This window comes from Saccopteryx leptura, chromosome 3 (assembly GCF_036850995.1).
Source record: "Saccopteryx leptura isolate mSacLep1 chromosome 3, mSacLep1_pri_phased_curated, whole genome shotgun sequence".
Classification (NCBI taxonomy): domain Eukaryota; kingdom Metazoa; phylum Chordata; class Mammalia; order Chiroptera; family Emballonuridae; genus Saccopteryx; species Saccopteryx leptura.
Genome location: NC_089505.1, coordinates 61,898,652 through 61,913,568, shown reverse-complemented (window position 1 = coordinate 61,913,568; position 14,917 = coordinate 61,898,652). Strand labels below are relative to the sequence as shown.

Genomic DNA, 14,917 nt, shown 5'->3' with positions numbered 1-14,917 from the left:
TTCCTGCTCACGGATTCACCCTTTCTCCTCAGCGCCCCCAGACCAAAACCAAGGCCCCTAAGGCAGCGGGATCCAGCTCACCCCAGAGACCCCCAACCCCGGGAGAGACCAAACCAGCCTCTCCAGGGTCCCAGGAAGATGCCCATACTGAGGGGGAGTTGTCAGGTCAGAGCCTTAGGGAGGAGGGATTGGGTCCCAGACTCTGAGATGTGAGGGAGGAGGGGCTGGAGGCCCCCTGATAACGGGCTGTGGAGGGCAGTGGAGGTTGGTTGGGGTTTGGGATGCCTGTGTGAGGCCGAACGGAAGGTCACCAGTCTTCCCAGAAGACAGAGCCGATGCCTCAGGGTGACTAAGCTTCACTCACAGAAGGACAGAACAATGGAGCGGAGGATTCTGGGGACACTGAGGATGAGCTGAGAAGGTAGCGTTGGGGCTGGGGGTCAGGGTGGGCCCAGGCTTGGGTAGAGGAGATCTGGTCTGCATGCTCTTCCCCACTCCTCTTGGCTTCCCCAGGGTGGCTGAGCAGAAGGAACAAAGGCAGCCCCCTTCCCCGGGGGAGAATGGCGAGGACCCATATGCAGGATCCACAGATGAGAACACAGACAATGAAGGTGCCCCAGAGTCTCCCGACCTGCCCATTCCAGAACTCCCAGGTAGGAAATCCTTCCCTCCCCCCTGAAGTGGGATCTTTCCCTCTCAGTTCTCAGCTGTGAGAACTCCAACTAGCCTGGAATTGGTGCTTCCCACCCTGTGACCCGTCTCCTGGTCTCCCGACACTGCCTGCCTTTGCCACTCTTTGTTTTCTAAGGCTGGTTCCCTTCTCTTCACTCTCTGTCTCCATCCAGACTTTGCCTTTGTGTTGTGAACACCTCCACCATAGCCTAGTGCCAGGCAGGCATGACCACTGCCTTTGGCTCCACTCTGGGTGTGAACAGCCCCTTCCTCATATCGGAGCTTAACCTTCCCTAGGCTTTAGGATCACCTGGGGGCTTTTAAAATCTGCAGATCCCCCCCCCCCCGCCCCAGTTTAGGTTTGGGCACACAGATGATGTGAGTACTGATCTCTGTTGGGTGGTGCTGGCATTGTTGGTTGTCACCTAGGACATGAATGCAGGGGTTATGGGATTAGGGGGCAAGAGTTGGAGGCTCTGCTGACAGAAAATGGAGAGAGGAGCTGGGTTTAGTGGAGGTCAGGTGCAGTACCCACCGGAAGAAGCCATTCCCACCTGTTCCTCATGGGTGATGGGCAGGAAAGTACTTTGATCCTACAAAGCCCCAAAAGTGGCAGCAAATTGATGGCTTGGAAAGCCAGGTACAAATGGACTGAAGAGGCCCTGGCCGGTTGGCTCAGCAGTAGAGCATCAGCCCAATGTGTGGATGTTCTGGGTTTGATTTCCAATCAGGGCACACAGGAGAAGTGACCATCTGCTTCTCCACCCCTCCCCATCCCCTTCTGTCTCTTTCTCTCTCCCCCTCCCACAGCCGTGGCTCGGTTGGAGCAAGTTGGCCCAGGATGCTGAGGATGGCTCTATAGCCTCACCTCAGGTGCCAAAATAGCTCAGTTTGCCCAGCAATGGAGCAACAGTCCCAGGTGGGCAGAGCATTGCCCCATAGGGGGCTTGCCAGGTAGATCTGGTTGGGCTCATGCAGCAGTCTGTTTCTCTGCCTTCCCACTTCTCAAAAAAATGGACCAAATAAAGAACAGTCCTAAAGGTCAAAGCCTAGTCTAAAAGGAATGAGACAGCCTGACCGGTAGTGGCATAGTGGATAGAGCATTGACCTGGGACAGAGAGGTCCTAGGTTTGAAACCCCGAGGTCGCCAGCTTGAGTGCGGCATTGTGGACTTGAGGGTAGGATCATCAACATGATCCCATGGTTGCTGACTTGGAGCCCAAGGTCTCTGGCTTGAGCAAGGGGTTACTGGCTTGGCTTGAAGCCCCTCCCCCCCCAAGGCACATATGAGAAGCAATCAATGAACTACTAAAGTGCCACAGCTACAAGTTGATACTTCTCATCTTCCCAACCCCCCTCTCTCATGCTAAAAAAGAAAAGGAATGAGAAAAACCAGGTGAAGAAGTGGCTGGCTAATTAGTTTCCAGCCTGGCCAAGCTCACTGAGTGGCAACAACCCATTTGTGACTTACCTCATGCAAGAACACATTACAATCACTGGAATTGTGTTTTTTACCATTAAAGAAAACGAAGCCCCCCTGAAGGCCCTGCTGGGCCTGGCTGGGAACAGCTGCTTGCCGTTACGGCCCTGCCAGCTGTGCGGGGACACCCCTGTCCAGCCGCTTCCCTGGCTCTCATCTTGCCTCCAGTGATTCTGTGGCCCCTGGCTGGTGCCTTGGCTTTCCAGGGCCTCACCTTGGCTCTTCCACCATCTCCCAGACTTCTTCCAGGGCAAACACTTCTTCCTGTATGGGGAGTTCCCTGGGGACGAGCGGAGGAAGCTCAGCCGCTACGTCACAGCCTTCAATGGGTCAGTCTCTGGGGGTGCAGCTGGGCGGGGGGGGGGGGTAGGTTGTGGGAAGGAGGGCGATTGGGAGGATGGGGAAGGGGCATACCCTGCAGGGTGGGCACAGGCCGTGGAGTTCAGTGCCGGCCCTGCTGCATAGCTTCCCCTCAGCTTCCTCTTTTCTGAAGTGAGGCTCCCCACCACCCTTCTGAAAGGATCAGTGACATTGTGGCTGTGGCAAGACCAGCACATGGGGCAACGGAGGAGCCACAGGCAGCCTCTGGGGGACTTAGGTGGGGATAGGAGAGGATGGCCTTTGAGTGTGGTTAGGGACGAGGACGTCAGCAGAGGGGACATTGATTCTCAGCCTCTCTTTTTCTCCCGCCAGGGAACTTGAGGACTATATGAGTGACCGGGTCCAGTTTGTGATCACAGCACAGGAGTGGGACCCCAGCTTTGAGGAGGTGAGTCCAGAGGGGGGGTGGGGAGGGAGAGCCAGCCTGCCCTTGAATCCCCTCTATCCCCTCCTCTCTCACCCGTGTCCCCTGCCTTGCTGCAGGCCCTGATGGACAACCCCTCCCTCGTGTTTGTCCGCCCACGGTGGATCTACAGTTGTAACGAGAAACAGAAGTTACTTCCCCACCAGCTCTATGGGGTGGTTCCCCAGGCCTGAAGTATGGCTTGTGCACACACACATGCACGCACATGCACGCACATGCATGTGAGTTTAATAAAGCTGACTTGGTTTGCAGCCACTACCTCTCTTGGGAGTCTCTCAGAACCTTCTGGAAGCTCCCAACTGTCTGTTTTATCTTTAGCTTTTGCTTTTCCTCTGAGGGCCAGGTCTCTGTGCTGCCTGAGACTCCTGTCCTGGGGTCCTGGAGAGAATGAGGGGCTCTCTATCCAGGCTCTGCTAGGAAGGAACTCTTTGTCACTTCTCCCTCATCCTCAGCCCTGTGGTGGCAGGTGGCAGATGCCAAGGAACCGGGAAGCTGACGTTCAGCCCACTCTGACCTCTGAGCCTGAGCCTGGGTCGTGGTTGTCTCCCTGTGGGTCTGCATGCCCGTGAAGTGTGCCTCTCTCTTGAAGTCACAGCTCCCTGGCCTTTTTTTTTCTTTTTCTAAAAATTTTTTATTTATTGACTTTAATGAGAGAGGAAGGGGGAGAGAGACAGACCTAGAGGGGAACAATGATCTGTTCCTATATGTGTCCTGACCGGGAATCAAACTGGCAACCTCTGTGATTCAGCACGATGCTCCAACCAACTGAGCCATCCAGCCAGGGCGGGGCAGCTCCTTTTCTACAGGGTTTCCAGAAGTAGCTCTGTAACCATCACCAGCGTGGTTTTATATCACCTCATTTGGGAGATAGAATGGGGGAAGGGGCTTCTTAACACACCCAAATCCTGAAGCCCTTCAAGGCTCCACCACATTTAAGGTGGGAACTGAGCTGGGTGTTAAGAGAATCAGGACAGAGGGTGGCCATCTAGGCAGGGGCCACGATGTGATCAAAGGCCCTGCAGTGGGAACTGGCCTCGTGTCTGGGTAGAGTTGAAGGAGCGTTGCCACCTTTGGTAAAGTGGCTTTAGGGGCAGACCCGGCTGGAAAGGTGGACACAGTCCTTGCAGTTGTACTGTCCGGTGTGGTAACAATGGACATGGGGGCTATTTAAATTACAATGAAATAACAGGAAAAATTTACTTCCTCAGTCACACTGGCCCTGTTGCAGTGTTCATGGCCACTGTACCAGGCAGAACATTTCCATCGGTGTACGAAACAAAAGGGCAGGGCTGCCAGCAACACGCAGAGAACCTTGGACTTTTCCTGGGGTGGGTGGTCAGGAAGGGGTTTGAGCAGCGCAAAGGGTTGAGTCATCTGGGTTTGAGATCTGCCCGTTAGGTAATCTTTTCTTGGACATTCCAAGCCCGTTCAAGTAACCAAGGGCCACCACTCTCCATCCTTTCCTTTTTTTTTCTTTTTGACAGAGTCAGAGAGAGGGACAGATGGAGACGGACAGACAGGAAGGGAGAGAGATGAGACATATCAATTCCTTGTTGTTCACTGATTGCTTTCTCATAAATGCCTCGACTGGGGGGCTACAGCAGAGCTAGTGACCCCTTGCTCAAGCCAGTGACCCTGCTCTCAAGCTGGGTGTGCCTGTGTTCAAGATGGCAACCTCGGGGTTTCAAACCTGGGTCCTCTGCGTCCCAGTCCGATGCTCGATCCACTGTGCCACCACATGGTCAGGCTTTCTTTTTGACCTCTGCTTTTTCATCTGTAAGATGAAGGTGGCTTTAGATTCTGCACCTATTCACACAGGTAATGACCACTCATTATATTACTTTATATTCTTGCTATAACAAATGACCACAAACGTAGTGTCTTTTTTTTTTTTGACAGAGTCAGAGAGGGACAGACAGGGAGAGAGATGACAAGCATCAATTCTTCATTGCAGCTCCTTAGTTCCATGATAGCTTTCTTATATGTGCCTTGACCGGGGGGCTACAGCAGAGCAAGTGACCCCTTGCTCAAGGCAGTAACCTTGGGCTCAAGCCAGCGACCCTGTGCTCAAGCTGGATGAGCCTGTGCTCAAGCCGGTGACCTTGGGGTTTCGAACCTGGGTCCTCTACATCCCAGTCTGACACTGTATCCACTGCACCACTTCCTCCTGGTCAGGCAAACTTAAGTGTCTTAAAACAACAAAAATTTACAATCTAGATTTGAAGTCTAAAATGGGTCTCACTGGGGTAAAAAAAAGTCAGGGTGTAGGCTGGCCTGCATTCCTTCTGGAGTCTCTAGGGGAGAATCTGCTTTCTCGGCTTTTAGCAGCTGCTTACATTCCATTCCCCTCCCATAGTCAAAGGCAGCAAAGCCAGGCGAGTCTCACGCTTTGTCACTGACACTGACTCTTCTGATTCTTCCACATTTGAAGACTTGTTATTATGCGAGCCCATAGGGATCATCTGAGATAATCTCCGTTTTAAGGTCAGCCAATTAGTAACGTTAATTCCTTCTGCTACCTTAACTCTTCTTTGCCACATACCACATTCATAGGTTTCAGGATTAGGATGTGGATGTCTTTGGGAGACATTGTTCTGCCTACCATTGCCACCGTGAGACACTGGGGCTGCAGTGTGAGAGGACACAGGTCCTCACTTCTGGGACTGACTGTCCGCTGGGGAGACAGTGAGTGTGCCCTGCAGCACTGGGCAGTGAGAACTGAGAGCAGATCAAGCAGGGCAGCTGCCCAGTGATGAGGGTGAGCGGGCAAGGTGGAGTGTCTGGAGCCACAGGAGAAGGCGTCTCAGAGGACTCCCACTCTGCAGGGACCTGGGAGGAGGGAGTGTCTCCGCTAATTGGTCCAGGCAGAGGAAAAACGTACCAAGGCTCTCAGGACATGTGCAAGGAGCAACAGGGTATCAGGGTGTGAAGGGACCCAGGATCCACCCTGACTTAGCACTGCCCCATTGTTTAGTTGCAGGCCATCACATCTTGTAGCCTCAGTTTCCCCATCTGTACAAAGTAAGGTTGGACCAGATCAAATGAGTTTGTACCGTTGAAACTTTGATTGTGATGTGGTTGCTTTGGAGGAACTTTTCCTGGACAGCACTGTGTGTATAATGGATATAAGTCATGCCGTCAGGTGTGGAGGGGGGACCCAAATCCTTACCCACCCCCAACACTCCCTCTAGAATCTTCCTGAGTAGCCTGTAGTCTGGCGGCCTGCTCATTTCCGTTTACCTGCTTGGTTCCACCCCTTATGCTGGAGACTCCACAATTATCTCTCAGTCCACCCTGCACACCTTTTGGGTCTCAGCTCAAACATTACCTGCTCCAGAAGGCCTTTCCCAACCTCTATATAACAGTATTTGCTAGGTATACAGTCTTATGCTGTGTCATATTTTAACTTCATTTGATTATGGTCAAACTTACCAGTCTTGCCTGACCAGGTGGTGGCGCAGTGGACAGAGCATCGGATTGGGATGCAGAGGACCCAGGTTTGAGGCCCCGAGGTCACTGGCTTGAGTGTGGGCTCATCTGGTTTGAGCATGGGATCATAGACATGACCCTTTGGTTACTGGCTTGAGTCCAAAGGTCGCTGGCTTGAGCAAGGGGTCACTCATTCTGCTGGAGCCCCCCCAACCCCGATCAAGGCACATATGAGAAAGCAATCAATGAAAAACTAAGGTGCCGCAACAAGAACTGATGCTTCTCATCTCTCTTCCTGTCTGTCTGCCCCTCTCTATGTCTATCTCTCACAAAAATAAAACAATAAAAGTCTTTTCCTGTATAATTTATTCTTTTTATGTCTTAAAGATGCTTTCTGTATCTCTGAAGTTACTAAAATATTCTTCTCTATTTCCATCTAAATGTTTTAGTTCTGTGCTTCAAATTTAGATCTTTATTCTCTAGAAACTTATTTTTGTATATGGTGTGAGGTAGGGATCTATATTACTTTTCTATTGCTGCTATAACCAATTACCACAGCTTAATGAGTTTAAATAATACATATTTATTTTCTTATAGTTCTAGCAGTTAGCTATCCAGACTCAATCTCTGGGCCATAATCATGGTGGCAGCAGGCCTGGGTTCATCTTAGAGGTTTTAAGAGAGAATCATTTTCTTGACTTTTGTAGCCTCTAGAGGCTGCAGAATTCCTTGACTCATGGCCCCACACCACTCCAATCTCCACTTCTGTTGTCACATTTTAAAAAATGTTTATTTTATTGATTTTAGAGGGGGGGGGATGGGAAGAGAGAGATACAGGAACATAGATCTGTTCCTATATGCCCTGACTGGGAGTCAAACCAGCAACTTCTGTGCTTTGGGATGATGCTCTAACTAGCTGAACTATCCAGCCAGGGTGTCACATCTCCTATGACTCCTGTTTCCCACTTTCCCATATAAGGACTCATGATTATGTTGGATCCACTGTAATAATCAGAATAACCATCCCATTTCAGAATCCTTAATCACATCTGCAAAGACCATTCTACCCATGTGAAGCTAACATACAGGTTCTGGGGACTAGGTTGAGGACACTTTTGGGGGACCATTCTGCCCACCACAGGACCCCAATTTTTTTTCCATCTCAGCTCACTCACAGGTTAGCCTGTCCTTGCCCCACCCATCTACAGGGGTTGGCAAACTGCAATCCATAAGCAAAATCCAGCCCACCTGCTATTTTTGTAAGTAAATGTTTTATTGGAACCCAACCACAAATTCATTAACGTATCATAATGTATGTGGCACTTTTGCACTACAACAGCAGAGTTGGGTACTTGTGGCAGATGCTGTGTGGCCTGCAGAACCTAAAAATATGTACCATCTGGCCCTTTACATAAAAAGTTTGCCAACCCCTGATCTATAGGTGGGGGTTGTCACATGTCAGGACTAAGGCTCCCTCTTGTTACTCAAGATGGACTAGCTTCTTTACCTTTTTTGCCACTACTTGATTAGTGCCCACTTTTCTTACTAGACCAGCTCTGTCTTGTTACTGCTGTGTCCCTAATACTCTGTGCAGGTCCCAGCATATAGTAGGTCCTTAATGTGCAGAATGAAGAACAGTCCAATGGTAGCTTGACCATCTGATTTTGTAGTGGCAGAAGCTAGCTCCAAGAAGGGAACTGGCTTTACCTGAGATGATGCCTCTTGTGCCCTTTTAAGGGCCTAACAATTCCATTTTACAGATAAGGTATGTGAGTCCAGAGAAGTGGCAAAGCTTGTCCAAGGCCCCTCAGCTCTTATAATGTATAATACTTTGGGAATTTTTCCACATTGGTACATAATAGAGCTTTTCCCCCTACAGCTTCATTTTCCTTTCTATGGCTGTATTGTAATTAATTAGCTGGTCTGATGAACACTTTGGTTGTTTCCCATCTTTGGGCACAGCTATCACCCTGCAGTGAACATCCTTGCCCTATGCCTGGTTCACATGCTTGAGTTTATTTATAGAATAAATTCCTAGAATAGTTGACATGACAATGTGTGCTTTTAAATATTCCATAGATATAGCCTGACTGGTGGTGCAGTGAATAGAGTGTTGACCTGGGACGTTGAGGTCCCAGGTTCAAAACTCTGAGATCTCTGGCTTCAGTGCGGGCTCATCTAGATTGAGTGTGGGCTCACCAGCTTGAGCTCAGGATCATCAACATGATTCCATGGTTGTTGGCTTGAGACCAGAGGTTGCTGGCTTGAGCCCAAGGTTGCTGGCTTAAAGCTCAAGGTTGGTGGCTTGAGCAAAGGCTCACTGGCTCGGCTTGAGAGCCCCTCTCCCGCACAGTCAAGGTATGTATGAGAAGCAAGAATGAACAACCTAAGTGCTGCAACTACAAGTTGATGCTTCTCATCTCTCTCCGTGTGTGTGTGTGTGTGTGTGTGTGTGTGTGCTGCAAAAAGAAAAATATATATATAAAGTCGATACAGACAAATGGCCAAAATGAAGGCACCAGTTTAACTTACAATAGTAAGAAGCCTGTTTCCCTGTACTCCTGCCAACTCAATGCTAGCAGGCCTTTTACATTTGCCAAATTAATAGTTGGGAAAAACTAAAGCCAATTCTTTCACACCACAGGTCCAGGGCCATAGTTTGAGGCCCATTAATGCTCTGTGGGTGACACCTTCCCTTCCCTGTAATGGGTGAGCAGAGTTCCTCCACCTTTGAAGTTAGAACCCAGAGTGAGTGGCCAACCTCATTCTGCCAGCTAGCAGAGGCAAGTCCATAGAGCCTGGTTTAGAAATGCCACCACTTTATTTACTCAGGCTGGCGGCAGAGGGGGCCAGTGAGCCAAGGGGAGGGCTCACTCCCGCTCCCCCTGACTCTCAGCCTGGTGATGACTGCGTTGGTGAAGGAGCAGGAGGCGTCTCTGGCCAAAGGACTGGCCACAGCTGGAGCAGTGATGCTGGGAAGCGGCCTGGCTGCCTGGTGCGGTGGGGGGGTCGTGACAGAGGCGATGGGCAGCCAGTTTGGAGGGGAATGCAAAGGCCTTGGGGCAGTGTGGGCAAGGATAGGGGCGGGCATCCGTGGCATGGTGTGTGTGTCGGTGGGCAGCTAGTTTGGAGGGGTAGCAGAAAGACTTGGAGCAGTCAGGGCATGGGTAGGGGCGGGCTGGTGCATGGGTCCAGAGGTGGGCTGCCAGCTTGGACCGGTGGCCAAAGGCCTTCGGGCAGTGTGGGCATGGGTGTGGGCGGGCGCCGCTGTGAGTGAGGCGGTGGGCTGCTAGCTTGGACGGGTAGGAGAAGGCCTTGGGGCAGTCGGGGCATGGGTGGGGGCGGGCACCACCGTGTGCCAACCGGTGCGTGGCCAGCTTGGATGGGTATGAGAAGGCCTTGTCACAGTCGGGGCAGCGGTGCGGGCGCTGGGGCGGGGGTCGCCGGCGGGGTCGAGACGGCGCCCCTGCGGATGCAGCAGACCCTGGAGCCGACTGGTGGGGCTTCTTGGACGAACCCTGGTGGGGAGCTAGTGGACAGGAGAGCTGGTGGGCTCCTGGCAGCAGCCAACTCCCAAAGTTTAGGCCAGGCTCCCATCCTCCACCCACTCCGTTTTGATATTCAAGTGTATCTGGACACCTCAGGTGTCATACTAAGATTCCTCAAATAGCACCTATTTGCTCTCCAACCCCTGGCATCCATTCTAAGGGGTTCCAAAGCGTTACCTACCTGGATCCCGAAAGCTAAGGCTTTCCCAAAGCTACTTAGGGGTCTGCTTCTTGTATCTTCCCAAGTGATCAACCTGTTATCTTCCATGTCATCCTTCCTGTCCCTTCTGTAACTTTCTGAGCCCTAAAAATTATCGCCGAGGGTCCCCCAAAGCCAACGTGGAAGATTCTCCAGAAGGAGGCCCTGGCCAGTTGGCTCAGTGGTAGAGCGTCAGCCTGGCGTGCAGGAGTCCTGGGTTCGATTCCCGGCCAGGGCACACAGGAGAAGCGCCCATCTGCTTCTCCACCCCTCCCCCTCTCCTTCCTCTCTGTCTCTCTCTTCCCCTCCCTCAGCCAAGACTCCATGGGAGCTAAGTTGGCCCGAGCGCTGAGGATGGCTCTATGGCCTCTGCCCCAGGCGCTAGAATGGCTCTGGTTGCAACAGCAATGCTCGAGATGGGCAGAGCATCGACCCCTAGTGGGCATGCCGGGTGGATCCCGGTCGGGCGCATGCGGTAGTCTGCCTCCCCGTTTCCAACTTCAGAAAAAAGAAAAAAGAAAAAAAAAAGATTCTCCAGAAGTAACATTTTGGGGGATCCAAAATTGTCATCACCCTGGGCCCTTAAACTTTCATCCTTAGTTTCATCCTAAGAGAATCTCAAAATGTGATTCTCTTATCCCCAATTCCTGGAGAATGCCTCCCATCCACAGGCATGGCGGTTCTCACCTCCTTTGGTCACCGACTTCTTGCCTGCAGGACTAGGATCAGTGGCCTCAGCCGCGGACTCCGCATCTCGCTCCAGCATCTTGCTGGCCCAGAAACCTAAAGAAAGGCCTAGGGAAGCGGAGGGGGCGTCGCTGGTGATTATCAGACTAATAAGGATAGGGCAGGAGGGCCTAAAATTAGGTATCGGTCTGTACAGGAGCGGCGTATCTATTTTAGCCTGGGATCCTAAACACCCCAGCAAAAGATGCGGAAAGGCGGAGCCAAAAAGCACCATAGGCGGGACTATGCAAATCTGACGCAGATATATTCCCTTTACTATTTACACTCAGGGTTGGAGGCTTCCAGCGGATACGGGCCTCTACAACTTAGCATTTCTGGGCGCAGAACAGGCGGGGCCTATGTCCAGAAGGGGCGGAACCTTCCTTGACCAGAACCTTCTAGGCAGGTTACTTACAACAGGAATGGACCGAGCTACACAATAGAACCCTCAAGTCCGCTGCTCTGCAGCTCAGACCAAGGGGAGGGGCCTAAGAACTCAGTGGGCGGGTTTCTTGCAACTTTCCCAGGGGAGGGGCCTAAGAGCTCAGTTGGGCATAATTTCACGTTGAAAAGGTAGCTTTACCTGTCTCAGTCCATTGATGCCACCTGGACCGCTAAATTTCATCCCCGGTATGGAGTTGGGGCCGTGGATGGTAGCGGAGAGGCCTGGAGGAATACATAGAAAGAATGTGGCGTGTGTTGCGATCCAGATAGTCATTATTGGACCTCTCCCTCGTTATCTCAAACGTCCAGGCCTCAATGCACCCCTCGGGATCATGGCATTCGGACACCAGTGCACTCTCCAAAGTCTTAAGCGCTGATGCAGTCCCTCTGGGACCTATGCATCAGCACCCCAAACGATCCTACTCCGGGAGATCTTACCCTAATCCATTTCCCGAAGACGCAAGAGTCTGGGCCAGGACCCCAGCAATCTCACCTGCGGACTGCCCCTCCCCGAGGGCGGGGCTCCGGGCTCCTCCCGCGCGCGGCAGCTGCAGCCTCAGCCGAGCTGCCCTCGGACACCGCGGATTTGCACCTCCCGCCGCGCTAACAGCGACGGTAGGGGAGGGCAGCGAGCGCTCGCGAGCGACTAGGCCCAGCCTCATTTCCATCCCCTCCTCCCACGCCTTGTCGGTGGGGGCGTCAGTACGCATGCGCAGTCGCGGTCGGCGGAGGCTGCGGCGGGGCACACAGAATGGAAGGAGGGGGTGGGGGCGCTAGGCTGGCAAGTTGGTGAGCAGGCGCGGAGCTCCGCACCAAAGGACAGTAGGAAAATGTACGGAGGTTTGCAGGACCTACAGTGGCTGACTGGAGTCAAGAACGTGCAGGAGTTAACACGGAGAAGTTGCGTTTAGACCTCACTGAGACAGTGCCCAGTACAGGCATCTTCCGTTTTCTGTGCCTGTGACCCCTTCTTTTTTAGCTTTCCACTGGGAGCCTGAGTTCCAACTCCACAGGCAGTTTCAAGAGCCGGCGCTCATTACACCCCTGAAGGCATTTGCAAAAAGTCTAACTCCTGGAGAGAGTGGGGCGGGGCGGAGCGATTTCCTAGGCGGAACTGACGCCCAATAAAAGGCACGTTATTTGCATAGTACCCTCGCCAAGAATCTATGCCCCTCCCACTCCTCTGGCTAGACCCGAAGGAGAGAGGACGAGGGCGGTGGTCGCTAGGTTCCCAGGCCGAGTTCCCAGAGGGGCTGGAGTTCCTGGTGCCACTCCCCGGGTGGCATTCTATTCATCCTTCCCCAAGCATGACGGTGCACAAGAAGGACCATGGGCCCTGGCCGGTTGGCTCAGCGGTAGAGCGTGGGCCTGGCGTGCGGGGAACCCGGGTTCGATTCCCGGCCAGGGCACACAGGAGAAGCGCGCATTTGCTTTTCCACCCTCCCCCCTCCTTCCTCTCTGTCTCTCTGTTCCCCTCCCGCAGCCAAGGCTCCATTGGAGCAAAGATGGCCCGGGCGCTGGGGATGGCTCCTTGGCCTCTGCCCCAGGCGCTAGAGTGGCTCTGGTCACGGCAGAGCGACACCCCGGAGGAGCACAGCATTGCCCCCTGGTGGGCAGAGCGTCGCCCTTGATGGGCGTGCCGGGTGGATCCCCATCCGGCGCATGCAAAAGTCTGTCTGACTGTCTCTCCCCGTTTCCAGCTTCAGAAAAATGCAAAAAAAAAAAAAAAAAAAAAAAAAAAAAAGACCATGAAGTGCAGGTAAAAATCCCCTGCATGGCTGGTTGTTCAGCCTGATAACCCATATGGTCTGGAGAGCCCTAGGACCTGTGGGAGTTACCCTAAAGAGTTAGTGACCTTGGGCAAGGCACTTCATTTTTCCGGGCCTCAGTTTCCTCATTTGTACAATTGAGGGTTGTTAGGATTAGATTCATTCATAGATGGAAAGTGTTTAGAACAGTGCCTACGTGCCCATTAAATGTTACCAATTATTTTGTTCTTAATATTTGTTAAAATATGTCGTTTGTCCTAGGAACAGCAAGTGAACAGATCTGAAAGTAAGAAGGCCCATGCTGTGTTCAGGGCATCTCTCTTATCCCGTCATGCCATGCTCCAGACTCACTGACCTTCCAGTTCTTGTAAGTGCCACAGTTTGTTCTACCACCTTAGGGCCTTTGCATTCAGTATGTTCTCTGTTTCCCCCACCCCAGGACCTTCTTCCATCAATTTGCTTGCTGATCTACCCCAAACCTGCACCCCCGCTTCAAATCTCAGCTCAAATATTACCACTGCAGAAGGCATCCCCTGCCCACCCTATCTCATGGAGCTCCCTTTCCTCCATTACTCTGTTGTCTTGTCTCCCTTCTAAACACTTAACATTGTATAGCTGTCTTTTAGAATGTATGCTCTGTTAAGATGGACAACTTGTCTATCTTGTTCATTTCTCTGTCTCTAGCATCCAGAACAGAGGTAGCACATATTAGCAGTAGTGGGATGCAGCAGGTACGCACTGGCTTGGCAGAACCGATACCTAATTTTTTGTTGAGTTCTGCAAACTGGTTGTTAAAATGACACTTGTAATCGGGGTTCTCTCTAAGGTAGACACCTGGGCAGCCGCTCAATGTGGAAATCACTCATTTACATTCCTTACTCTTTTTTTTTTTCTTTATTCATTTTTAGAGAGGAGAGAGAGACAGAGAGAGAGAAGGGGGGAGGAGCTGGAAGCATCAACTCCCATATGTGCCTTGACCAGGCAAGCCCAGGGTTTCGAACCGGCGACCTCAGCATTTCCAGGTCGACGCGTTATCCACTGCGCCACCACAGGTCAGGCTCCTTACTCTTTTTTAATGTTCATCTGCGCAACAAAGTATTCTAAGTGCCAGTAGTAATGTTCATTCTATTCATAGGCTAAAAAACGTCGGCCTAGCGTGCGGAGGACCCGGGTTCGATTCCTGGCCAGGGCACACAGGAGAAGCGCCCATTTGCTTCTCCACCCCTCCGCCGCGCTTTCCTCTCTGTCTCTCTCTTCCCCTCCCGCAGCCAAGGCTCCATTGGAGCAAAGATGGCCCGGGCGCTGGGGATGGCTCTGTGGCCTCTGCCTCAGGCGCTAGAGTGGCTCTGGTCGCAACATGGCGACGCCCAGGATGGGCAGAGCATCGCCCCCTGGTGGGCAGAGCGTCGCCCCATGGTGGGCGTGCCTGGTGGATCCTGGTCGGGCGCATGCGGTAGTCTGTCTGACTGTCTCTCCCTGTTTCCAGCTTCAGAAAAATGAAAAAAAAAAAAAAATTGCAAGTGAGGACACCAAACAAGAAGCAATATGGAAATATCTTAACAGTTTTATTGTTGGTTTTTTTTTGCCAGGTATTATTTAATTTTTTTTTCATTAATATTTTAAAACTCTTATAATCTAGTTTTGTGTATTTCCTTTTTGTTCTTATTTAAGTATTAAATGCATGAAATAATAAACCATCTTTCAGTATATCATTTTTTATACTTAAAACAGTCATTAGGGCAGAGAACCGGTTGTTAAATTATTTGAATCCCACGACTGCATATTAGGTACTCAGTAAATCTGTGTCAGATGAATGCTGGAAAGAATTAACAGCCAGAAGCCCTC

General features: G+C 51.7%; 2 protein-coding genes across 4 annotated transcripts in view; one reads left to right on the top strand and one right to left on the bottom strand.

The window, feature by feature from the left end:
• XRCC1 (X-ray repair cross complementing 1) overlaps nucleotides 1–3,215 on the top strand; it is a 34,286-nt gene extending 31,071 nt beyond the window's left edge. For both annotated transcript variants that reach the window (XM_066373703.1, XM_066373702.1), the window contains 6 exons: nucleotides 33–165; nucleotides 367–421; nucleotides 514–653; nucleotides 2,391–2,481; nucleotides 2,846–2,921; nucleotides 3,017–3,215. In XM_066373703.1, the coding sequence (XP_066229800.1) occupies nucleotides 33–165; nucleotides 367–421; nucleotides 514–653; nucleotides 2,391–2,481; nucleotides 2,846–2,921; nucleotides 3,017–3,130 (609 nt within the window). In that variant the 3' untranslated portion in view covers nucleotides 3,131–3,215. The remainder of the gene's footprint in view (nucleotides 1–32; nucleotides 166–366; nucleotides 422–513; nucleotides 654–2,390; nucleotides 2,482–2,845; nucleotides 2,922–3,016) is intronic.
• A 5,739-nt stretch (nucleotides 3,216–8,954) lies between these two features.
• On the bottom strand, nucleotides 8,955–11,998 carry ZNF575 (zinc finger protein 575). 2 transcript variants are annotated; one of them, XM_066373718.1, is made up of 4 exons: nucleotides 11,742–11,998; nucleotides 11,443–11,525; nucleotides 10,821–10,928; nucleotides 8,955–9,915 (listed from the first exon to the last, which is right to left on the bottom strand). In XM_066373718.1, the coding sequence occupies exons 3-4, from the start codon at nucleotides 10,897–10,899 to the stop codon at nucleotides 9,257–9,259; spliced, it is 738 nt and encodes a 245-aa protein (XP_066229815.1). In that variant the 5' UTR covers nucleotides 10,900–10,928; nucleotides 11,443–11,525; nucleotides 11,742–11,998; the 3' UTR covers nucleotides 8,955–9,256. The 2 variants fall into 2 exon arrangements, with proteins under 2 accessions (XP_066229815.1, XP_066229814.1); XM_066373717.1 differs by having other exon boundaries at nucleotides 11,797–11,998.
• Nucleotides 11,999–14,917: the final 2,919 nt, after the last annotated feature.